We start from the raw sequence: 26989 nt of genomic DNA on the forward strand, positions 1-26989 counted from the left end.
ACAACATTTTTATTTTTTAATGTGCATTTATTAAACTCACAGAGTCAAAGAACATGTTTTCTCGGTACGTTTTTATTCTTTTAAGAGTTTGAAATATCAGCTTTACAACAGACACAAAAGGATGAAACTAGAGGAGATTGTTGCTCTGATTGTTGTCATTATGAGATGGAAACATGACTGTTTGATGCTTTTTTTAAAATCTGCAAACAAAAAGAAACAGAGAGAAAGAGGAAAAACAGCATGAAAGACTCAGTGATTGACATCAGGACTGGGAACACTGGTCTCTCCTCAGTATCTCTGAGACCAGAGACTGGGAGCCCTGGGTGGCCTCACAGGTCACAGAGCCCACCTTCCCCCACTGGTCTGCAGTGAGCGTCAGGGTGCTGCTCCAGCTGTAGAGGCCGTCATTCTGCAGCACTCCAGGAGTCCTGCTCTCCTCCCCTCTGATGCTGATGCTGCCACTGCTGTCGCTCGTCTTCCAGGACAGACTCCAGTCTGAGGGGAAGCCCTTGTTGGCCACACACATGAGCGTGGCCTTCCCCTGCTCCAGCTCCTTGTTGGAGGGACCCAGCACCTTCAGGGCGGGGCGGGTATCACCTAGGAAACACCAATCAGCTTAGAGGACAGGAACCACAATTTGATTTTCTCCGTTAAGAAGTTTCTGTCAGGTGTTTTTTCTGCTCCACCAGTCATTCACTCACACATTGTTTCACTTCCCTTTAAGAAACCTCTCATGCATATCAGCACAGAGAGAATCATCACACAGTTTGAGCTGAAATATGTTCAAACTACACTGGAAATAAAAGAAGCAGATGTGGAAACATTTACAGCAGAAGTTTGGCTTTAAAATGATTAGAAGTCTAAATCATGGACGACTGAAGAAATGAGTGGACACAAGCACAGAGCAGCTACTCATTCATACAGATTTGAAATGTTATTGAACAGCTCACATGATTTCAAACTAAATCTGAAACATCTGACACGATAAAAACATCAGAAAGCAAACTTTAACTCATCCAAACAGCAGCTGATGTGGTGGAAATTTACAAACTAATCATAAGATGATGAAGTTTACTCTTGTCTACATTTTACTGTGACAGAAATGTAGATTAAACAAGAGAAACTCGCAGAGCTCATCTGAATTAGTCCAGTAAAAAGGACAAACATCAAAAACTCAATTATTTTTTAATAAAAAAGTATTTTTCTCTCATCTAAGCAGCCTAACAAGTAGTTATAACATAAAATGATAAAACATTTAATAATAAACACAGTTTAATTAACTTACTTCCAACATCCAGTCTGGTTCCTCCACCGAACGTGTACCACGGTGATACAAACTCATTGAGGCGCCGTACAAAAACCTCTGACTGTAGAGAGACACGGCTCTCTGACTCTGAGACAAACAAACTCAACAAAATCATTCACTGTTTGTATCATTTTGTCAGCTCATGTGAAAACTGAAAATATTACAGTGCATCACATTTAAATAATGAATAATTTATTTGGAATGTAAAACTTTTGACTTTGATTCCATACAAAGATGCATATATATTGAGAAAGGACACAAACATACAACGGTACTGAGCCAGCACTGAACAGCAAGACTAAGGCTACGTTCACACTGCAGGCGAAAGTGCATCAAATCCAACTATTTTGACCCTAAGCGACTCATATCCGATCATGGTATGACAGAAAGCACAAATCCAATATTTTCCAAATCCGACCTAGTTCACTTTTGTCTGTGGTACTGAATCCGATACATATCTGATGTTTTAGAAAGCGACTGCTGTGTGAATGGTCATGTTGCATTAAATCCGTCTTTTACGTCACTGACACAAGACAGGTGCCAATTATCAGCGCCAGAATAGACAAACGAGAAAGCATGACAGCGGAAACTGGAGACGGAGCGAGTCAATGGACAGAAACTGAGGTTTTCGACTTTATTAGCATATGGGGAGACAATTCTATTCAAGCTAAACAACACGGAGGTAGCAGCCACTGCTCCAAACAAGGCCATTGTTAAAGCACAAGCTCTCTTTTTTCTCAGTGTCCTTCATTCTCTAATTAATTTGTAAAATTCTGTTGGTTGTGCAAAAGTTGATAGACTGCTGCAACAACACCTACTAGCTCTGTAGCCGCCATTTTTACTTCCGTAAACAGAGCGCGTTGTGTGTGACGTCTTCTTTTGCTCATGCGGGCCGATTCGAGGGCCGTGAACCGTTCACAGTAGAGTGCGTTTGATGTCACATTTTATTTGTAGTGTGAACAACCAGACAAAAAAATCGTAATTGAGCATTAAGACCTGCAGCTTGAACATAGCCTAAGACTGTGAACTCTACTGGAGGGATGAAGGCCATTTATGGGCTCAAATTGTGGTCATAAATATTTTGTACTTGTGAATCAAATGCATAGTTGTGAACTGAGTTTTGTAACCTTGTAAACCAAAATATGTGAAAGTTTTATGTTTGTGCATCTACAGATAACAATTTGTGTGTGTGTAAAAAAGATTTGTGTTTGTAAACATTTTTTACACGAGTTATAATTTTTTTTGTTGAGGTCTGGTTACAGATATAAAGCAAAAAACTATGTGCAAATCTCTGCGCTCATGTGTGTGACTCTCAACTTACAAGTACGAATTTTGACCCGATTTTTCTTCCTTTCAGCTAATTGGTCAATGTCATGTCAATCACAAATTTAACAATTCAATCAGAGAACAGATGGCTTTGGCTGTCGGAGGGGTGCTTTACTGAGCTTCAGGTCCTGGAAGGGTAATACAGTTGGAAGCTGGAGGATCACTATATAAATATCAGATAAGCTTCATACAAGCTGGTCGCTTAATGATAGCTGTTGAAAGCATAAAGTTGTGGTATACCAGCGGTCAGAACTACCACTGCTTTTCTAGTACGCCAGTTATCTTAGCCACAGTTTCTTTTGAATGAACATCATGTGTCCATGTGTAATTTGACATTTTTGGGAAGTTTTTTCTTTTTATCATTATTGTTATCTTTTGCATATGGACGTTTAGGCTATGAGGATGATTGGAGATGAACAAAAGGTTGGAGAGGAGAATAGTGAAGTGAGGATGCACATAGTGAAACCTCTTTGAGTGTACAATGGTGTTGATGTGATATACAGAATGTCAGAAAAGAAAAGTCTGTTATTGATGTGATTAGCAGAGTAATCCAAAGAGTGGAAATGTGCTGGAAATTTCTTTTATTTTATGAATTTGTCACATGTTTTAGTAATATCACTTTTGGGTCACTTCAAGGTTCACATGTGGGGAAGCATTCAGCTTTTACTCTATTGCACAAAGTCAGGCATCGTGAGAAAGTTGGTGACACCCAGAGGGGGAGAATTCAACAGGTGGTGAAGTCTTTTGTTAATCAGGTCTTTGAGGATGGGGAGAAGAGGCAAGAACAACAACTGTTTGACTGTATTTAAAGAGGGCTGTGGCATTCATCTTCAGGCTACGTCCACACTAGCCCAGATAGATTTGAAAACGGCGTTTTCATCTGAAAACACTCCACGTCCGCACTAGGGTTTTCAGTTGTTTTCACAGAGTTGCGGGTCCACATTGAAACGGCTGAAAATGTTTAAATTCCAGTGCTGCGCATGTGTGAAACGCAAGAAGATTCGACCTGCTTCATTTCTGTCTGCCACATATTTATTTTCCAGCTCTTTAAACGTCGCGGCAAAATGTTGAGGAAAAGCACCGAGTATTTTAAATGGACTAACAATGAGGTGGAGTTGTTGCTGCGAGTAACACAAAAGTACAAAGTTGCAAAAGCGAGTAAGAGTTAAAGAATTTGAAGAAAAGCTATCTGGAGCATGTACAGACTGATATTAGTCTTAATAGAGCAAACAAAACAACTGCTGTATAATGCCCTCCGCTATCTTAGTTTAATTGGTCAAATGACTGCATCACATGACTAACATGCATCATCGTTTTAGAAAGTCTCTGTTTTCGCTGTCCACACTGTGACGCGTAAGCACCATTTTCAAATGTATGCATTTATGAGAGCGCAGCATTTTCCTTGAGTGAAAACGCTGTCTCAGTGTAGACGGGACGCCAAAACAGAGAGAAAACGATGTGTTTTCCAATGAAAACGCATTAGTGAGGACGTAGCCTTAGAGACTGCGTTTCAGTGCCCCACTGAATGTCCTCTCTCTCACCTGCTTGGGAATTAAAAGGTGTGGGCTACTGCTCATCGTGTCTGTGGACTGTTAATGAAATTTCCATGACATCATTCTGCAGTGACAAAGTGAGGTAAGTAACTCACAACAAAGGAGCAAAAACTGAACAAGTGTTTGTTTACATTGTTGAGTCAACATTGATTATAAAACCTTCGGTGCTCTTTGGCACTGATTCTCCTGTTTTTTCTAAAGTCTTATAATTATGATTATGTCGCCTCATTCAGTGTCAATGATGGTGATGATACAGGAGGATAAAGGTGAGCTCTAACACATCTGTTCAAATTCATACAGCGTTCACATCCCCTCACTGTAGGGGTCGAGTTATATTTTTCCCTAACACCAGAAAAAGTCGCCAGATTTGTCGCTAGTCGCTTTTTAGAAAAAAAGTCGCTAAGGGGGTCTGAAAACTTGCTAAAAATAGCTACAAAGTCACTAAGTTGGCAACACTGGACTGACGTTTAGTCCTTTTACAGCATCCTGCCATGCGATTGCATTTGCCCCTAACCATTGGGAACCCTCACATTAACTTTTATCGAGTGGAAAAAAGTCCTCCGTTAGCGTTCGTCCTCCAGCTTCACTGTTTATGTTATGCTAACATAGCTTTGTCGTGCTAGCGAGCACATCATTATATACCAGGTAGTCCAACTTCAGTAACCCTACAAATATCACTGCTGTTTACTTCCCTGTCTTCGTTTATGTTGGAAGTGATAGCAGAGCTGTACGTTTTAATTTGTTTCATAAATCTCTCAGTCAGAACATGGTGTAATATATTTAGATGGAAGTCTAAATATAAGTTCTGTTTTCATGGATGCCCGGGTGTTAAACTTAATTGTTATACCTGGTAGAGCAGCCACACTGATCATTTTATTAAAGATGAAAGAATTTATAAAGTTTTTCAACTCTCAGTAATACTGCAGTGATCATTTGACTTAAGGACCTGCAGCGGAGTTTGGGTCCAGACATGGCTAACAACGTCAGACTTAAAGACCGGATACACAACATGAGGCGAGAGAAGGAGAAAAAAGCTCCACCCAGACTGAGCTCCTGATGGGTGAACAGTTTGAGGACAGAAAAAAAAACCACCTCAGCACAAAAGCACATGAATCTTAATACACCATAGAAGCACATGGCAAGAAACAGGCATGAGTAAGGGGTGAGAGTAAGTCGGTGTAGACAGCACATCCCATCCTCCAGCATGGGCTGGGACTAGACCCGCTGTTCGACCTCAGCCTTGGAGATAAGCGTTCAAAGGTGTTTGGAATCCAGGATGGGGGACACAGGATGGGAACGAAGAGTCTACAGAGTCTGTCATCAGAAACAGTTTTTTGTTGGTCAGCTCCAGCCTTGAGACCACAGCTGGCGCCGATATGGTAGCCACATGAAATGATGGTGGTTTCCTAGTGCGAACAACTGCATGTCAATTTTACAGTCGATCTAAATGTCCAGCAATCTCTCATTGGAGATTTTGCGCTCAAAGACCATTTGTTAACTGTCTATAAATTCTACAGGGTTCATGTGTGCCACATGCTAAATGTCCTGTGAAAAACTTTTTTTAAGCAAGTCCTGCTGGAGTCAGATCATTTCCATAGAGAGGCACTTTGCATCAGCAGCACCATGCCCCAGTGCTCTGGGAGAGTTTATAGTCCTGAGAGTTGAACACTGGATGACTGACAGCTGTCCTCCATCACAACAGAAGCCACAGAAATCCTCCTCATCAAAAACATGACTTTGATCTGCGTCCTCATCTGGACTCTCCTCTGCTGCTGCTTCACAGGTAAAGTCCAGAGAATCAAACTCCTCTCCTCTATCAACATCTGTCCCTCTGAAATGAAGCCCACAAAACCATGAAGCTGCTTTATGTTTTTGTCTCTGTGTCCTCAGAGTCTAAACCTCAGGTCCCAGTGACTCAGCCTGGAGCAGTGAGCTCTGCTGTGGGAAGATCTGTGAGCATCAAGTGTACAACTGGACAGGATGTTTATGTTCATAGCAACAACCACTATTTAGCCTGGTACCAACAGAAAGATGGAGGAGTTCCAAAAATGCTCATTTATCGTGCTACCACTCGAGCATCAGGGATTCCAGATCGTTTTACAGGCAGTGGATCAAACAAAGACTTCACTCTGACCATCAGTGGAGTCCAGGCTGAAGATGCAGCAGTTTATTACTGTATGGGTGAATTTGATAGCAGCTACTGGGAGCTCTTCACACAGTGAAAAACAGTCGTACAAAAACCTCCCTCAGTCAGACTGAACAGAAACTGCAGTAACTTCCAGCTGCAGCAGAGACTGACACAGTTCAATGAGCACAAACACAATTTCATGAAGGGACTGAATTTTTCATCACATCACTCAGAAATCTAAAGTTCTCTGTTAAATGATCATTATGGTGGAAACTTCTTTCTACCCACTCAAAACTCAGGAAATCTCAAACTAACACAGTTGTTGCTGTGAATCTTTGAGTAGTTAGAAGATGCTTGTTCATGAACTTTGACCTCAGCTTCATAATGGATCACAGACACACTGTCTTTAAATAAAAGAAACAAATCTCAACAATCAGTCACCCTGAAGCTCAACGATTTCTGAAGATTATATCGAATCAGTTTAAAGTAAAATATATCCAGTTTTACATTCAGCTCTTATGTCTAACCACAAAAGGTTACCAAATACAGAAGATTCATTTGTTTCTTTAATACTTGTAAATTCTGATTCTTGTATAAGAGTACTGTTGTTTTATTTTTAAGAGAGATTTCTTTAATATTGTAATTATGTTAATTATTAAATGTCTGTTCACAGTAAAAGAAATGATCTTGATATTTAGAAAACAGGTTGTTCTTCCTGTAACCTCGGCCTGTTGGTAGTTTAATTCTGCAGTGGGTCACATTCATAAGTTATTTAGTCCAAACTATCAGTTGAATTATTGATCTCAGTATTACTACACATGATTATTGGAGTTACAAGTGATGAATGCAGAAATGAACTTTTTTATTAATAAAAAAACAAGGATCAATGAAAGGAATGATAAATGGAAAGATGTGAAAAGTCATAAATGCAATCAGAAAAATGAATTTGCTGAAGAAAAAAGTGTCTGTCCTCAGTTCCAGCAGGTCACCAACAGAGGAAGAAAAAGGACCATCTCTTATAAGATTGAAACAATCTGGAGTGATCAGTTCAGTAATTCTTCAAGGTTATTTGATATGATCATAGATTTTAATGCATCGTGTTATCCAGTCTTCTTAATTGTCACAGCCTGGGTCTGGGGAGTCTTGATAAAGTAATATGTTCTGTTGGTAGTGTTGGTTGTGCTCTTTCTCCTTTCTTTCTCCTTGTGTGTTTATGTTTGTTTGCACTCCCGGATGTTTTGGGTCACCGGAGGGATCGTGACCCCAGAAGTGTTCCTGCGCTGGAGGCAGCCACACCTGCCACTCGTTACCGGCAGCTGGCTGCAGCAGATTACGCTCGTTGGGAGTTCAACATTTAAGAGTGTGGATCCAGCCGGTGTGGGATTTTTAATGTCAAAACCTGTTGAATACAACTGTAGACAAGCTAGTGTGAATGACCTCGCTACTGTGGATCCCGGCTGAGCTGTGTTGTCTGTGTGCCACCAGGAATCGGGAGCGGAGTCCCAGATTGGAATTGGGGATTTTTGGAGTTGTCACCTTTCACCATTTATGGACACTTGCACTGTGTGGCGATTCATCGAGAATCACACGAGAGCCACAGTGCTGAATTCTGGACATTATTGTGTTTTTTTCACTCACTGTAAATAAAGCTCACTGTTCACCTGCACCCGAGTCCTGCATTTGGGTCCTCCTGTTCCACAACTCCACATCTGCCATCGCAGTCCGTGACATTGATGGGATGTTAAAAACACATCATGTATTCATATTACTTGTTGGGGAAACAATAAGTGTGCGTCTGAGCTGGTTGGAGGGTAGAAAACTAGATTAGAGGCAGATTAGAAACTAGAAAGGATTGGGGTTGTTTAATCACCTCTGTAAATCCTTCCCCTCACATTCGTCTGGAATAATCAGGGCCCATCTTATCTGAATGAACCCATAGCATCATATCACCCTATTAGAGCACTTTGCTCTCGCTCTGCAGGCCTACTTGTTGTTCCTACAGTATTTAAATGTAGAATGGGAGGCAGAGCCTTCAGTGTTCAGGCCCCTCTTCTGTGGAACCAGCTTCCAGTTTGGATTCAGGAGACAGACACTATCTCTACTTTTAGGCTTCAAACTTTCCTTTTTGCTAAAGCATATAGTTAGGGCTGGACCAGGCTGCTGGGGGATTCCCACCTTTAGTCCCCTTTGACTCACTATGTGTTTAAACACCTCTCTGTATTTAATCATTAGTTATTATTAATCTCTGTCTCTTGGCCAAAGTCAGTTTTTTTCTTAATTACTAAGTAATGTTTTATAAATGATGAATTTAGCACTTACTTCTGTTCTGTTGTTGTTTCTGAATAATTATCAGCATTTCTCAGGAGAAGAAATCAAAACTATTTCTCTCCACTAGATGTCATGAATTATTTCATTATTCAGTCTCACTGAGGGAAGCTTTGTGAGCTCAGGACAGCTGCAGCTGACTGACTCTGTGTGTTTGCATATGTGTCCTGCCTCTCTGCTCACAGCTGTTAAGAGGCCAGTGTTGATCAGTGGCTGTCCAGGCCTTTCAGAGCCACTCACACACCAGCAGCACAATGATGATGTCACTGACTCTACTGCTGGCCACCCTGGGGCTCCTTGTTCAGGGTGAGACTCTCTGTGAAAACTTTGCTTCAGCATGCAGCCAGGTTCACCACAATGATGTTCTGCTCTGATGGAGAAACTCTGAAACCAGCAGCACTGACCTTCTTCCATCTGTTCTCCATGTTAGAGAAATGATCCTCTAATGTTTGGATGTTCATCATCTCAATAACTTTTCTCCACTTTTTCATGTTTTCAGTTTCATCAGGAGAAAAAGTCCTGACTCAGACTCCTACAGCTCAGTCTGTTGTTCCAGGACAGGCTGTCTCTATCAGATGTAAAGCCAGTTCAAGTGTTAGCGGCTGCCTTAACTGGTACCTTCAAAAGGACGGAGAATCTCCCAAACTCTTGATTTATTCTGCTACAAACCGTCAGTCTGGAGTTTCTGATCGTTTCAGTGGAAGTGGATCTGGGACTGACTACACCCTGACTATCAGCAGAGTTCAGGCTGAAGATGCAGGAGTTTATTACTGTCAGCAGTGTAACAGCTGGCCGTTCACACAGTGATACAACGCTGTACAAAAACCTCACACAGCTGGAGAGGAACTGAGAAAAAAGATCATCTGAACTGATGCTGCTCAGAAACACACATTATTTTACATTGATAAAATATTTTGATAATTTTAAAAATAGTTTTTAAATTTTGTTATAATAACATTTTCTAAATGTTAATCTCATCAGTTCCTCATGCTCAAAATAAAATGTTATTGCTGCAATTAATTATCTGTAAAACAGAGAATATCGATACGAGCAACGATTGAAAACAATCATTTAAATATTTGATCTTTGAATTATGAAAGCTAGAAACTCAAAAGACTAATGACTAATTCATCCTGCTTTAACTTCCACACAAACACAAATATTTATGATTATCATGTAATCATCTTTAAAGCAAAAACTTCAGGCAACGTGTCTCTGAAGTGTTTTAGGTACCTGCTCTATATTATATATTACTACATTTGAATTTAATTTATCAGTACACACTGACAGTTATAAATATTTCCATTAACACAGCTGATTTGAGAGTATTTATGTTCTATTTCAAATTATTGTTAGCATTACTGTCAGCAATGAAAATGGGATCATAGTAATTCACTCTAAGACAACAAGAGATACAGACTGTTTTCTCTCTGCTCCTGTTTTTGGTAAAGTTCTCCATGCAAATGATACCATGTACTTTAATTATGTCACTGAATCTCTTTATTAATATAGTTTTAATGTGATGATCAGAATCAAATGCAGGACAAAGAACTGCTTCAGGATGAGAAATTATGAAGAGCATCTGGTTAATCAACTGCTGACGTGACCCAAACAGCTCGACTCACATTAGATGTGGACATAAGAACACATTCAACCTTTTTACTACACCTGATGTTTAACAATCTGCCCTGTTGGAACTTTTCATGGTTTTCTTCCTCCTTTTGCTTCCGTCTGTCCTTTTGGGAGGAGCTACATCCCCTTTATTAAAAGCTTTATTAAAAGACCAGCAGCAGCCTTGTGGCATCTCATCTCATCCTCTCATTCTTTGAGCCATAAATTTAGGGACTGTAACAGGATCAGCAGATGTTTACATTTTAAAGCATCTTTTATACTTTTTTAAATTTTGTGATCATTTTGGCTGTGTTATAACTTGTGACATGTCAATCTGGTGTCTTTTACTTTTACGTGTCATCCGTACTCTGTTGATGCATTTTGCACCCTGTCGACACCTTTGTGGACAAAAATGTACAAGAACAGAATCTGGCATTAAATCCTCATACAACAATATTTTTTCAGCTTTTTTGTTTTTCATAAATAACTTAATAATTAAGCAATAAAATCAGTTTTGTTGCTCAACTTTGACATGTCCAAGACACTAATAATCACCAATGTCCCATCCTGTTTATTATATGGAAAAATTTTAGTTTTTGAGAGTTTTTTCAATAAAGATTAATCATTCAACTGTTTAAAGTGGCGTTTAAAGGGTTAAAACTGTGAAAATTATTTAACTTGTAAAAGGGCTCAATTTATTTTTGAAAAAAAAGGAGAAAAAATATTGCCATATGAGGACTTTATGGCAAATTTTTTGCATGAACATTTTTGTATATGAAGGTGTCGACATGGTGGAAAATTTGATGAGGGCAGAAGAGTTAAATAAAAAGAGACATTCAGAAAAATAATTTCCACTTAAATAAGTCTAACTGGATACTGAAATGAGCACCTTTGTTTTTGTCAATATCATGAAGTGGTTGATTCACTGACAAACAACATCCCTGCTGGAGTCAGTCAGATGATTTCCATAGAGGCACTTTGCATCAGCAGCACCATGCTCCAGTGCTCTGGGAGAGTTTATAGTCCTGAGAGTTGAACACTGGATGACTGACAGCTGTCCTTCATCACAACAGAAGCCACAGAAATCCTCCTCATCAAAAACATGACTTTGATCTGCGTCCTCATCTGGACTCTCCTCTGCTGCTGCTTCACAGGTAAAGTCCAGAGAATCAAACTCCTCTCCTCTATCAACATCTGTCCCTCTGAAATGAAGCCCACAAAACCATGAAGCTGCTTTATGTTTTTGTCTCTGTGTCCTCAGAGTCCAGAGGACAGATCACAGTGATTCAGCCTGGAGCAGTGAGCTCTGCTGTGGGAGGATCTGTGAGCATCAAGTGTAGGACCAGTCAGAATGTTTATGTTTGGAGCATCTATCATTATTTAGCCTGGTACCAACAGAAAGATGGAGACGTTCCCAAACTGCTCATTAAGCTTGCTCATGAGAGAATATCAGGGATTCCAGCTCGTTTTACAGGCAGTGGATCAAACTCTGACTTCACTCTGACCATCAGTGGAGTCCAGGCTGAAGATGCAGCAGTTTATTACTGTCAGAGTGTTCATGAGACCAACAGTCAGTATGTGTTCACACAGTGAAAAACAGTCGTACAAAAACCTCCCTCAGTCAGACTGAACAGAAACTGAACTGAGTGCTGCAGCTGGAAGATACTGCAGAGACTGATACAGTTCACTGAGGACACACACACACACACACACACACACACACACACACACACACACACACACACACACACACACACAAAGAGACATTTGAGATCAATCTAAAAATAGTTTCTTTCTCTTTTTCCTTTAAATTTAACTAAAAATAAGTCAAGAGGTTCTGAAGTTGAGAACAGTTGAGAAAACTCTTGATCATGACCTTTGACCTCAGTTTCATACTACCAGCACCACAATATCATCTATGATTTGTTAAATTTGAACAATCATCAGTAACATAAGACCTTCCTGTTAACATATACAAAATACAATCATTAAATATCATACAGCTCGACATAAAAAATAAATTTTATTTTAAATAATCTAAACATAAATTTGCGGCTCAAAAACAGAAGTCATGAGTTGCTTTCATGATTAAATCACATGTGTCCATAACTACATATACATAACATCCAAATCATATGCAGTGACATATTTGTCACATGTATACAACCCTTACTCTGAGATTCAAAGTTCATCCTGCACTTTAGACTTTCAGATGAAACAATCTCACCTCGAGTTACAGTCAGTACCTGTTGAGGAGCTTTCAGTGACAACACACGATCAGATAGAAGCGTCCATTTATTATTGACATGTATGTGCTAAAAATAGTTTTTGTCCAGATTCACTGAGAAGTTTGTATCCCAATCTTTAAACACACGAAGGATCAAGCGCTAACACTTCTAATTTTAGCAGCCACACCACCACATGTAAACTGCTGCGTCCATCTGGATTTTGACGTGACCGACACAATGCATTATGGGACTGTTGTTCACGCAAATCTGAGTTTATAATGGAAAAAGGAGGCAGAGGTTGGTTTGGTGTTTTAAAGTTAAAATTTGGAGATTAGCTGCTCTGCTGCAAAATGATGCAGTCGCTCATCTGACCGAACAGAAGCATTTTATGGAGTGGACTAATTTTTGTGCTCAAAGCTTGGAACCATCAACAAGGCTCAGGTAGCAGCTGGAAGAAGGAAAAACAATATTTCAGAAAACATGTTTTTGTGATCTCAGCTCTGTTGGTAAGTTATAATGCCAGCACATGTAACTGTTGTAGCCAGTCTCAATCATTTCCGTCCAATTGCACTAACCCGTGTCATCACCAAGTGCTTTGAGAAACTGGTTCGGGGACACATCAAAACTGTCACAGGGTGCCGAGGCAGGCCGTGTGAGAATATAAACGGACCCAAAATGCAGACTGCTTAAGTTGTGAGTGAGCTTTATTAACAAAAGGGTGAAACAAACCGGGACGAGGAGGATGAAAACCAAAACCTAAGAATAAACTGGGAAAAGCTACGCAAAAACAAACCTGAAACCTTGAGTTGAGAAACAGAGCCGCAGGGAGAATACACGAGAACATGGAGGGGAACAACACAGACGAACCAGCAACTACTAAGACAGAAGACACGACTTAAATACACTCAGAGAACACGGGGAGATTACACACAGGTGGGGGACACAGCTGGGAGTGATTAACGTGACGAGACAGGGGAGGCTACTGAAAACACTCACATAAGACGCAGACCTTCACAATAAAACAGGAAACACATACACGCACTGACACAACACACAAACTTCACACAGACTGGGGAACACAGAACATAGGAACATGAAACGTGAACAAGGAACGTACAAGAAACCCAAAATAAACAGAACCACAGAATAAACACGGAGTGGCAGACTCCGGATCATGACAAGAACCTGCCCCCCCCCCTCTGCACCCACACCAATTCACATACCGGACTAACAGATCCACCGAAGACGCCATAGCCATTGCTCCCACACAGCACTGACCCACCTGGGACAACAGGGGAGCTATGTCAGAATGCTCTTCATCGACTTCAGCTCAGCATTTAATACAATAATACCAGACATTTTGATAAACAAGTTAGCAAACCTGGGGCTCCTACCACCCACCTACTGTTGGATAAAGGACTTCTTGGTCAACAGACCCCAGCAGATGAAACTGGGTCCTCACCTCTCTTCCCCTCACACTCTCAGCACCGGCTGGGTACTGAGCCCGCTACTCTACTCCCTCCACACATCTGACTGCAGTCCCGTCCGCCCAGAGAACATCATTGTCAAATTTGCTGATGACACAACGGTGGTGGGGCTGATCACAGGGGGAAATGAGGCGGCTCACAGAGATGAGGTCCTGAGACTGGGAGAATGGTGTGCATCAAACAACCTGGCACTTAACATCACCAAGACCAAGGAACTCATCCTGCACTTCAGGTGGAACAGAACTGCCCAAGCCCCCCTGCATGTCAACAGAGAATGTATAGAGCGAGTGGAGTCCTTCAAAATTCCTTGGCGTCCACATCTCTGCAGACCTCTTCTGGTCAGCTAACACCACGGCCCTAGTCAAAACAACCCAGCAGTGGCTACACTTCCTAAGGTGCTCAGGAAGGAGCAATTAAACGCCCCACTGCTGGTGACCTTCTACAGATCCACCATCGAGAGCCTGCTGACCTGTGCAGTGACAGTGTGGCATGCCAGCTGCATGGAGGCAGACAAGAAGAGACTGCAGAGGGTGGTAAACAAAGCATAAAAAATCATCTGCTGCCCCCTGCCCTCCTTGTCTGCCATCAACAACTCCCGTTCTCTCAGCAGCGCCAGAAACATGTTAAAGGACACTCTCCACCCCGGCTACCATCTTTTCAACCTACTGCCCTCTGGCAGGGGCTTCATATCCATACGGGCCAGAACAAACAGCTTTGGGGAAGAAGCTGTCCCTGAGTCTATCACCATACTCAACTCAAACTTGCAGAAAAAGTAATCTGCACTGAAATATCATCAATTCTCTGCCTGTCTGTCTCTGTCATGTAATACTGTACTGTGTATTTATATTTATATTAAGTCTGTAGATAAATTGTTGTATAGTTTGTATAATGTGCTAAAGCACAAGTGCACTTTTATAGAGCTGTTTTAATCTTGTTATACTATATATAATGACAATAAAGGCTTTCAATTTCAATTTCCAATTAGTTACATGTTGTAGAGCTGTGGACGGCTTACAGAGATGAGACATGTCAGTTTAAACATTTGGGTCTTTTTTCCTAACTGAAAATAAATTAATAAATTAAGGGTTAAAATGTATAAAACAGCTTTTACTTGGGATGTTGGATGTAAGTTTCACAGTCGGGTTCCTCCACCAATCGTGAACCACAGTGATACAAACTAAAAAAATGAAAATAGAAGCAGTATCACACGTTTTCAACTCTATAGTTTAGGGAAAAAAATACAGTCGACTATTAAATATTTTTGACAAGTTAAAAATTTGTGATTTAACTGCTAAATTATTTCAATGTCAGTAGTTTTAGAATTTTGTCACAAGTCGAAAAAGTAGGAATCAACATATTTCAAAGAGAAAAATAAATATTATGAATACATGTAAATCCTATGTTATATAGAGAGGCTAATCATTTATTGCTGCACCACTGATAATTTTACACAGGGAGTTATTACAAGTACATAATAAAATGAAAGAAAATTGTTTGGGTAGATAATGTAAATATAAGGAGTGAAGTCATGTACCAAAGCCTATATTCCATAAGCATCAACTGATCCATTGATGAACAATTTAAGGTGGATTTTTCTCAGTCCTCTGCAAACTTTATTCATAAATTACACAAATACCAATAACAGATATCACTGATTTAAAATGATCATTAATATTTTGTAAGAGTGACAATAAATGTCCGTTTTGCATAAGACACAAACCTGCAGGAAATTTCCAAACGCATGAAAGAGTAAAGAAGGCAATAAACATGAAAATATTTGAATTAATTTTTATTGGGCTAATAAATTCATCAGCATTACAACAAGACAAAAAGAGAATAATCAGACCAAGAGGACAAAGAGAGAGCAGTATCAGAGTCCCAGTGAGTCAGCTCAGGACTGGGAACACTGGTCTCTGCTTATTATGTCTGAGACAACAGTCTGGGTGGCCTCACAGGTCACAGAGCCCACCTTCTCCCACTGGTCTGCAGGGAGCCTCAGGGTGCTGCTCCAGCTGTAGAGGCCGTCATTCTGCAGCGCCCCGGGGCTCCTGCTCTCCTCCCCACTGCTGCTTCTTCCATCTACCTTCCAGGACAGAGTCCAGTCTGAGGGGAAGCCCTTGTTGGCGAGACACATGAGTGTAGCCTTCTCCGGTCTCAGCGCATCATCACTGGAGGGGGCCAGTACTGTCAGGGAGGGGCGACTAAACCCACTGCAGAGAGAGAAAGAAAATACATTTTAAAGAAGTTGACAGTTTAAATGAAACTGGTCTTCAGTGTTTCACTTCCCTCGCTGAGCTCGGTAACCATGGAAACAGACAAGCATCACAGCTGAACCCTTGCAACAGACGAGTTACAGTACAAACAACTTAAAACATTGTGTTGTTTTTCAATATATCCCCATCTATAAACTCATTCTTAATCTAACAGTTAAAAAAAACAAACTACCTCTGATAAAACTACCAACATTTCTTATTCTTCTTATTCTTCTTACTTTCAACAAATAAATATGTGAAACAGACAGAGAACTAACAAAAAAGAATTTTTGCTCCTTTTGAGAAAGATAAGTATTAACTGCACTGAAGTAGACAATAAAACTCTTCAAATCTGTTAAATATGTAATTATTAATTGAAATCTTTTTGACAGATCAAGATAAATGGATGACAAATAATTTGCAGTTACTTCCAGAGACAGAAAATGTCAAACATTTAGTTTGTCTGAAGTCATTAAATAACCAGCTCATATTTCATATTTTCATTTATATATAATTCATATTGTTCTAAAGTAGTAATTTCTAGAATCATAAAATGAAACTAAATAAAAGTAATTTACTTTCATAAAACAGTTAAACATATTTACAGTGAACATCCAGTCTGGTTCCTCCACCAAAAGTCCACCACAGTGATACAAACTCATTGAGGTGCCGTACAAAAACCTCTGACTGTAGAGAGACACGGCTCTCTGACTCTGAAACAAACAAACTCAACAAAATCATTCACTGTTTGTCCAGTTTGTCGGCCAACATGAAAACAAATATAAACAACAAAGTTTTATAAACAGTACATTTATTTAAATTCCAGCAACAGGATCTGGGTCGGACTTGAACCCAGGTTTCTGCACTGAGCTTTGTGTCAGAGGAGCTAAACTGGCTTTGAGAACTGGCTTTTAAAATGAGACAAATATTATCGACTGGTCTTCTAACAGGATATTCTACCCCCAAAATAAACTTTTTAGCACATTTTTAAATAAATAATTAGATATTTGGAAACAAGATGATATTTTGAAATAAGGCCCTAAATTGTGAATCCACCTTGTTGTAAAATGTCCCAAAAAACTGAAAAAGAGAGAAGCATGATGATGATGATCAAACAGAAGAACAAATAACCTGAACAACATGTTTGCTCTGGGTTAGGGTCAGGGTTAACCTCTCACCCAAAATTATTTAACTGTATATGAACCAGTATCAGAGTAAAGCCAGCGTCAGTTGCTGATACTATTCTTATAACTAACTAATTTTTATTTAGGTTTTCTAGAATCTCTTCATTTATTTTAAATGTTTCACAAAATCAAAAGTTCACAATAACATAGTGAGTGGCAAAACTTTCTAGAATTCAAAAAAATAAGTCCTTCATTTTCTTCTAAATTATGGGATTTTAAGATATAAAAGACCTTGGATAGTGGGATTATTTAATAAAATAAACACTCATAAATACTGAAAAAAAAAGAGTAGATATATTTCCAGTAGATCCCCTGATAAACGCAGACACAAAGGTTATTAAGCAATGTCGAAGGAGAGAAAAAGATCATTCAAAATAAAGTGTCTGATCACCTCCTCTGCATTCATGCTCTGACTCTCTGAGCTCGACTGGAAGGATGAAAACCATTCTTCCTTTCAATAAAACACATGCGCTGAGATTTGAAGGTGTTACCTACTGCTCACTGTGTCTGTGGACTTTGTTAATTAAATTTCCATAACAATATGTTTTGAAAAATTTGTTATAACAAACCACGTCATCAGATGGATCCCACTCCCAGCTGGAGTCAGATGATTTCCATAGAGAGGCACTTTGCATCAGCAGCACCATGCTCCAGTGCTCTGGGAGAGTTTATAGTCCTGAGAGTTGAACACTGGATGACTGACAGCTGTCCTTCATCACAACAGAAGCCACAGAAATCCTCCTCATCAAAAACATGACTTTGATCTGCGTCCTCATCTGGACTCTCCTCTGCTGCTGCTTCACAGGTAAAGTCCAGAGAATCAAACTCCTCTCCTCTATCAACATCTGTCCCTCTGAAATGAAGCCCACAAAACCATGAAGCTGCTTTATGTTTTTGTCTCTGTGTCCTCAGAGTCCAGAGGACAGATCACAGTGACTCAGCCTGGAGCAGTGAGCTCTGCTGTGGGAGGATCTGTGAGCATCAAGTGTAAGACCAGTCAGAATGTTTATGTTTGGAGCATCTATCATTATTTAGCCTGGTACCAACAGAAAGATGGAGACGTTCCCAAACTGCTCATTAAGCGTGCTCATGAGAGAATATCAGGGATTCCAGCTCGTTTTACAGGCAGTGGATCAAACTCTGACTTCACTCTGACCATCAGTGGAGTCCAGGCTGAAGATGCAGCAGTTTATTACTGTCAGAGTTATCACTATATCAACAGTCAGCGGGTGTTCACACAGTGAAAAACAGTCGTACAAAAACCTCCCTCAGTCAGACTGAACAGAAACTGAAGTGACTGCTGCAGCTGGAAGATACTGCAGAGACTGATACAGTTCACTGAGGACACACACACACACACACACACACACACACACACACACACACACACACACACACACAAGGTTTAAATTAAACTACTAACATCTGTACATTAGTAATTTTGACTTCATTAATAGAATTTCTTAGAATCAGTCATACTTCTCCTTTAATAAAATATAAAAACAAATAAATACAGACAAAGGATCTTTTAAGGTGGTCACACTCTTCAGTCTCTCTAGAAACATCTACACCAGGGTTCTCACTAGGGATGGGTACCGGTGTCGTTCTGACATAAACGGTAGTAACCAGACCGAAAAGCAGCGCACATTTCGGTGCTTTATTTCGGTGCTTTTTTTTCCTGAGCTGTGATACACTTTAGATTCTAGCCAATCATTTTACGTTTCCGAGGATAGTAGGCGGGTCCAGGTACGTTCTTTTAGAGCAGAGCTACAGATTAAAAATGCCCAAGTCGAAGCGGTCAAAAGTCTGGCTGTACTTCACAGCAAAAGATGCAAACTCAGCAGCAACAAGTGCTTTAAGCTGATACTGTGATACTGTCAAAGGAGGTAACACCTCAAATCCGATGAAACACCTGGCGACGCATAGCGTTTTTTTAAAAACCGAGAAATGCACCGTATTTGATAGCTTGCTGCAAGACCTCACACCGAGCACATCTACTGCGAGTGGGTTGCCTGTTATCGGACCCGGAGCAACATCCCCCAAAAACCCGAAGAACAGAGTCCTGGCCCCTAGCCCTGCCAGTGTAGCAGAAATGATGACGGATGATGATGCAGCAGCAGCCGTTCTTCTCTGCGTGAGTAGCTTAATGTTGTTCGTGTGTAATTTACGTTGAGTAGGCTAACCACGTTATTACATTAATGTATGTAAGGTGAACTAGCAAACATCATCATAGCTACATGCGGCTGTCCTCTTGTTTGATGGCAGATACTCCCTTCACCCTGGCCAAAAAGGCTAAAATGACCAAAGAAAAAGTGGGAAACAGCTGAACATGAGAGGTTTTTGGACAAAGTTTGTGTTTTTCCATTGTTTAAGCACTGCTTCCAGCCAAGAGTGATGCCATATATGCCCCATAGCTGCAGAAAAGGCTAACATTGTTATCTTTTTACAAAAAAACAGCTGAACATGAGGTTGTTGGACACAAAATTGTGTTCTCCATTCTTTAAGCACCGGTTTGAGCACCGTTTAAGCACCGGCACCGTTTCAAAAGTACCGATTTGGCACCGGTATCGGATAAAACCTAAACGATACCCATCCCTAGTTCTCACAAAGTTAGTCAAAGTTTGGATTCATGAGGAAGAATAGGTGCTTAGTCCTGTTTGTGGATCACAGGATCAGCTCTTTACACTTTTGAAGACACTCGAAGGTGAATGGAGAGTTTGCCCAGCAGTTCAGTTCAGTGGACTTGCAGATATTTGACTGCGTCCCCTGTAGTGTCCTGTGGGGAAGAAGCTGGAAGTATGAGCTATCAGGCCTGTTGATGGGCTGTTCAGAGTTTTCCTGACATTACTGCAGACTGATTCCTGATAGGCTGAACCTTTTCACCAATTCTGTTCATAACCTTTATATAAATGATTTATAGATGTGAGTTGATGTTTGATGGTCTCAGGATTATATTTTAATGTTTGTCATTTGTGTTCATTCTTTTTGTTCACTGACTGCTAAAAGTCACAGATTCTGAAAAAGTGTTAGGGTTAAGATGAAGAGTTAGGGTTAGCTTTACTCTTCAGTGATGACTTAGACCACACGAGGTTACAGTGGAAGTTCTTTTTTATTATTATTAATATATTAATCTCTTCATGTATCAAACAAACAGTCTGGAGTTTCTGATGATTTCAGTGGGCATCAGTGTGAGACTGACTTCACTCTGACCAACAGCTGCACTCAAACAGAAACACTTTAGAAGTTAGCATTGATGCTACGGCTATCTTCCAGGTAGGGTTGCCAACCGTTCCTTAAAAAACGGAATGTCCCGTATTTAGAAACAAAAGCACACGTCCCGTATTGAGCTAATAAGGGACGCACTTTGTCCCGTAATACAGTGAGAATCAAAAGTAGTCTATAAATGTTAATGGAATTATAATTGTTTGAAATCATAATTGCCAGCCCCTCTCCTGCTTTGTGACCAATGAGCTGACAGCACACTTATGACAATTCGAGTATGACAATTCAGATTACCGCTCATCTCATTGGTCGAGGAAAGGTCGCTTACGGAGAAAATACCGGAAGACAACAGATGACCACAACAAGAAGCATGGCCAAAACAAACGCCGACACTGTGGTGCAAGTCTCGGACGACAGTACACCTAAAGCTGGGCAAACACTGTGCGATTTTTTTCAGTCGCGTTATTCAGCTCCTGCTCAAACTGCACGATTGACTCGCAGGAGTTAGAAGTTGGTAGGTCACGATCAGGGTCTCACACTATACCGCCCGATGCTCTGATGCGACCTGAGTGCGCACACTGTGCCTCCATAAAATGAAGGTTATAACAGAAAATCTGTTGCTCTCCCTCTCTGTCTCTGTCTTTCACTCACACAGACACACCACCACCATCAACTTTGCTAAATTGCTAATGAAAAACATTGATCAGGCAGCTGTGATTGAGCAGCAGTGTAAATCCAACTATTTTCACGGTTGTTGTGGTCGTGATAATTTTGTGATGCCACATCGAAAAGGCTCGGATGAGCTTTCCAAAGTTCCACAAGTTGTGCCTCCATCGCTTGTGTCCAGATCACACGCCGCACAGCCGTGCTGCTCCATCTTTTTCACCGACGTTTACGTGTTTGCGCGTGAGCAGTGTGAGCGGCTGTGGTGACACAGCCGCTTCTCGTTAACCCACGTATACTAAACGATGCACGATGAAGGCCAAAATCGGGCCGATCACCAAATCGGTCACACGACTCAAAAATTGTCTCAAAATGGGCCAAAAATCGCACAGTGTGCGCCCAGCATTAGAGCAGCAATGTTTGTTCCCCTCAGAGAAAGAAAAAAAAAGGCTGCAAAAGTACAGGGAGGAATGGGAAAAGGAAAACACCTGGCTGGGAAAATGCACGATAACACCTATAAAGTGCACTGTACTGTGTGACGGCGCACTTTTTCCATAGGCATGCTTCTAGTGGTGGGCACATGAAGAACATGAGGGGTGTGAAAGCTCGGGGAACCCTTAACCAATTTTTTGTCCACCAGGCCACGGCAGAAGCATATATGCAGTGTTGGGAAGGTTACTTTTAAAATGTATTCCATTACAGAATACAGAATACATGCCCCAAAATGTATTCTGTAACGTATTCCGTTACGTTACTCAATGACAGTAACGTATTCTGAATACTTTGGATTACTTAATATATTATCATGCTTTTTACAACAACGTGAATGTACTATTGCTGTGTGATTTATTACTATTACTGAAGGTCCGCGACTCCGAACTGTAGTAAAGGGACCTCTGACTAATACGGCGGGGTCCCTGTTGGCTCGTAGCCGAAAAATAGCTTTACTTTGTTGTGTGGGTCAATTTTTCTTGCGAGGGACAGAGAGAGGCGTTGAAAGGCTGCTCCAACAGAACTTATTGTTTTCGGAGGAAAACACGAACACGGTGTACAGTCGAGTCTTAATAGCTTACTTACAACTGGGCTCGTCAGGCACTCTTCTTGGCTGAAGTGGTTATTATTATATTTACATGCTTCCAGCTCCCGTTTTTGCTCGATGACAACTCGTACCGTACCACTCCCCTTTTTCTCCCTCCTCGCGCTCACAGACCCATAACGTGTATGGCAGTCAATTCTCCCTGCAACACGGACTACACTGCCCATGATGCTACATTCTTTAGAGCTATGCTTGTAGCATTCTGCCTGTTAGCTTAGCACAACAACAACGAAAAGGCGCTCTCTCACCCAGGAAACACACAGTCGCAGAGAGAGAGAGAGCGTCGCCCGGTAACCATGGCAACCGTAACGCTGCCGCCTGGAACAACAGAACGTAGCTGTCAAACAAAACCCAAACAGTCCTGACCCGCGACAAAATGAAACAGGGAAGTACTGCAGTGTAATCCATTTATTTCAACAAAGTAACTGTATTCTGAATACCACCTTTTAAACGGTAACTTTAACGGAATACAGTTACTCATATTTTGTATTTTAAATACGTAACGGCGGTACATGTATTCCGTTACTCCCCAACACTGCAGATATGGTATGTAAACACTGGTTTGTTTTTTTTAAACCCTCTGGTTAAGGTTAATATGGGCATGTGCAGTCAATATCAGCGCTATGTGGCCAGAAGTGTGATAATATAATTTATTTTGTGTAATAAACAACTGCAAGGATAGATGATTACAACAAATAGATCACTAATACATAAAAGTAATACATAGATGAATAATGATGATGAGTTATGATGCGTAATCATGGGAACAAGTGGGTTTTAAAAACAGGAGCAGCTGATTAGCATTAGAAAAGCTGAAATAATACCTCAACTGAAGCCAATTGTACTAAATGCACTATATGTGCACTGTTACAAGAATGTTTTTCATTCTATTGTTTTCTATTAATTTATATAATTTTAAGTTAAGCAGGACAGAGTTCTTTTAAAGAAAGATTTACTTATATTCTCAAAAGTTAAGCATGACAGGCTTCTGTTTAAGAAAGAGACCTGTTTTACTGTGTTAATGTTGTCATTCACCTGCTGCAGCTCCAACCACTGCTCAGAGAAGGACTGGCCAGCTGTGGATTTCAGTAGAAGTTTCAACTCTGCTGATCTTTCATTTCCCACTCTGAGCCCAGTAACTATGGCAACAGACAGGCATCACTGCTGAACCATGGCAACAGAAGGTTTCAGTACTAAAGATAAAAACACAAACACTGACTTCACGTTTGACATTGTTTAAAATAAATACACAAATTCAAAGGTCAAAGGTCAATCACATAAAAAATACAATTAGATGAATTAGTCGACTTTATCTTTATCTCTCATCTTAATCCTTGAGCTCATTGGTTAATCTAATCAAAATATCAACTTGTAAATAATGTAAATATTGTGATGTTCTCAGCTCTGAGCTGTAAACAGCTGCAGCTGACTGACTCTGTGTGTTTGCATATGTGTCCTGCCTCTCTGCTCCTGAAACCTCAGGATGGTTTTCAGACAGAACAACAGTTAAATTGAAACACATGAAAATCACCATTTGAAGATTTTTTATTTTTTTAATCATTAGCAATACTACAAGCAGTAAAACATGAGATTTGAATTCAGAGTGAAACAGAGACAGAGAGAGAACAGACTGAGGGCAGCAGCAGAGTCTCAGTGAGTCAGGTCACAAATGTGAACACTGATCTCTGCTCAGTATCTTTGAGACCAGAGGTTGGGAGTCCTTGGTGGCCTCACAGGTCACAGAGCCCACCTTCATCCACTGGTCTGCAGTGATCCTCAGGGTGCTGCTCCAACTATACAGGGCGTCATTCTGCAGCACTCCAGGGCTCCTGCTCTCCTCCCCGTCACTGCTGCTTCTTCCATCCACCTTCCAGGACAGAGTCCAGTCTGAGGGGAAGCCCTTGTTGGCCAGACATGTTAATGTGGCCTTCCCCTGCTCCAGCTCCTTAACGGAGGGGGGCAGCACTGTCAGGGTGGGACGGGTGTCATCTAGGAAACACCAATCAGATTAGAGGACACGAACCACAAGTTGTTTGTCTCCTTTAAGAAGTTTCTGTCAGGTGTTTTTTCTGCTCCACCAGTCACTCACTCACACATTGTTTCACTTCCCTTTAAGAAACCTCTCATGCATATCAGCACAGAGAGAATCATCACACAGTTTGACCTGAAATATGTTCAAACTACACTGGAAATAAAAGAAGCAGATGTGGAAACAAGTTTTTCTTTAAAACCATGTAAAGTCTGAATCATAGACGATTAGATATCAATCATTAAGCATCTTCGATTCAAAGGCCCATCTGACACAATAACACTTTGGATTTTACACATTTTCTAATCCCCTTTTCAAATAAGAGTTATTATTTGGAAAGTTTAGAAACTAATCGATGGATAATGAAGTTTAATATTGGTTCCAGATAAAAATTCCCTTTCTCTGTGACAGAAATTTAGACAAAAAAAACCATCTGCTCTGAGTCACCTTCCATCATATAACAGCAGAATAACAAATGTTAAAATTGTCATAAAAAATTAAAAATTAATCTTTCAAGCTCTCTAAGACTAATTTTAAGATCCACCTTTTTCAAATTTCATAATAAAAGCAGTTTAATTAACTTACTTCCAAATTCCAGTCTGGTTCCTCCACCAAAAGTCCACCACAGTGATACAAACTCATTGAGCCGCTGTACAAAAACCTCTGACTGTAGAGAGACACGGCTCTCTGACTCTGTTAGACTGAACTAAACCTACAAGCCCTCAAAATAAAACTTTACATGGAAACTAGAAATAATCATTCATACTGTGAACTACCCCACTCTCAATTATTCACTGTAATAACCTTTCACATATAAATTTCCAAATATGACTTTTGGAGCAAAAATATTAATAAGAAAGCTAAACATTAACATTCAACATTTTCAATTAAGGAATAAAAATTAAAAGAAAAAATGAATAAATCAGCTTTATTTTTAACTTACTTCCAAATTCCAGTCTGGTTCCTCCACCGAACGTGAACCACGGTGATACAAACTCATTGAGGCGCCGTACAAAAACCTCTGACTGTAGAGAGACACGGCTCTCTGACTCTGAGACAAACAAACTCAACAAAATCATTCACTGTTTGTCCAACACACTTCATGCACAGACAGTCACAACAAAAAAAGTATTATGTCTTGTAGTTGCAAATTTTCATGTATCAGTACATAAAAAATAAATTGTTCTTAAATTAGATATTGAATTACCCTATTTTTCGGACCATAAGGTGCACTGGATTATAAGGCGCATTAAGCGAAACAAAACAGTCAGATAAGTTAAACTTTACTCATCTCATTCTTCTTGCTTCCTACACATCCGTACCATTGACTCATTAATGTTGAATTCTCTCGCAGCTGCTCTATTCCCATGTTGTTGCCGTATATTAATGACTAATCTCGTATTGTGGATGGATTATCTCAGTTGTTCTGAAGTTTGGTTTGTTTACAGCATCCTGCCATGCAATTGTATTTGTCCCTAACCTTCAGGAACCCTCGTGTTAACTTTTATCCAGTGGAAAAAAGTTAGTATTCATCCTCCAGCTTCACTGTGTTTATGTCATGCTAACATGTGTTGCTAGCGATCACGTAGCACATCGTTATATAGCAGCTAGCCCAACTTCAGTAACCCTACAAACGTCACTGCTGTTTAGTTTTCTGTCTTCATTTATGTTGGAAGTGATAGCAGAGCTGTACCTTTTCATTTTTAAGACATCTCTCAGTCAGAACATACTATATCATGTTTAGGTGGAAACCGGCGAGCTAACTTCCTGCTAACTTTTTTTTTTTTTTTTGTCCCGTTTGGATCTATAGCCATCAGAATTGTTGTCTTAAGGCCAAGAAAGATGCCAAGCGGATTTATTTTACCAAGTGGATCATCGTGGCCTTGCCATATTGGTCCATTTGATTGACCTTTATTATAATTATGAATTTATTTTATTTTCAGTTGTTACAAACGGGACAGACATGACTGTGGGATAGGACAGGGGGAAAGAATGAAAGAGAGGGAGAGAAAGAAAACCAAAGGGGAGAAGAGACGGTGAGAAGGGGGGGAAGAGAGAAAAAACAAACAAACGAACAAACAAAAAAAACAAAACACCTGGATCACCTGTATGGAAAAAAAAAACAGAAGAGAAAGCAAACAACAAAGAGCAACATAATAAGAAAAAAAAAGCACCATCACAATAAACTAGCTAGCAGTAGATATCAATAGTTACTAAATAATAAACGATATTGTGCAGCACGCAAGATAGACAGCGCACAATGTGCTTTGAGGCAGCAGCCAAGAAAGCTGTAGTCCGCGTCTGTGAATACCCGTGTGTACACCTGTGTGCATACCTGTGTGGATCAGCATGCTTGCATTCCAAAGGTTTCTCCATGTAATGATCTGCTAGGGAGTGTGGGGAGCCACAGCCCCGTCCTCTATGGTATGAAGCAGGTATGGAGGAGATCAAAACTCCAGACATCCAGAGGCCCCCAGAACACAAGAGACCAAGGAAGACCCACAGAGGGGCAGCCGCGCCACTGTCCCAGTAAGAGCTGAGGAGAGTCCCAGATGAGGGCTCACTCAGCAGCCGCGGAG

At 40.5% G+C, this 26989-nt stretch overlaps 1 gene segment (V, D, J or C); it reads right to left on the bottom strand.

The window, feature by feature from the left end:
* Positions 1 to 54: 54 nt before the first annotated feature.
* Positions 55 to 25828, bottom strand: LOC101463804 (Ig kappa-b4 chain C region-like). The segment is given in 2 exon segments: positions 55 to 597; positions 25354 to 25828. Coding segments are annotated over 2 exon segments (471 nt in total).
* Between the last annotated feature and the right edge of the window lie 1161 nt (positions 25829 to 26989).

Source organism: Maylandia zebra, linkage group LG22, assembly GCF_041146795.1.
Source record: "Maylandia zebra isolate NMK-2024a linkage group LG22, Mzebra_GT3a, whole genome shotgun sequence".
In the NCBI taxonomy this organism is placed as follows: Eukaryota; Metazoa; Chordata; class Actinopteri; order Cichliformes; family Cichlidae; genus Maylandia; species Maylandia zebra.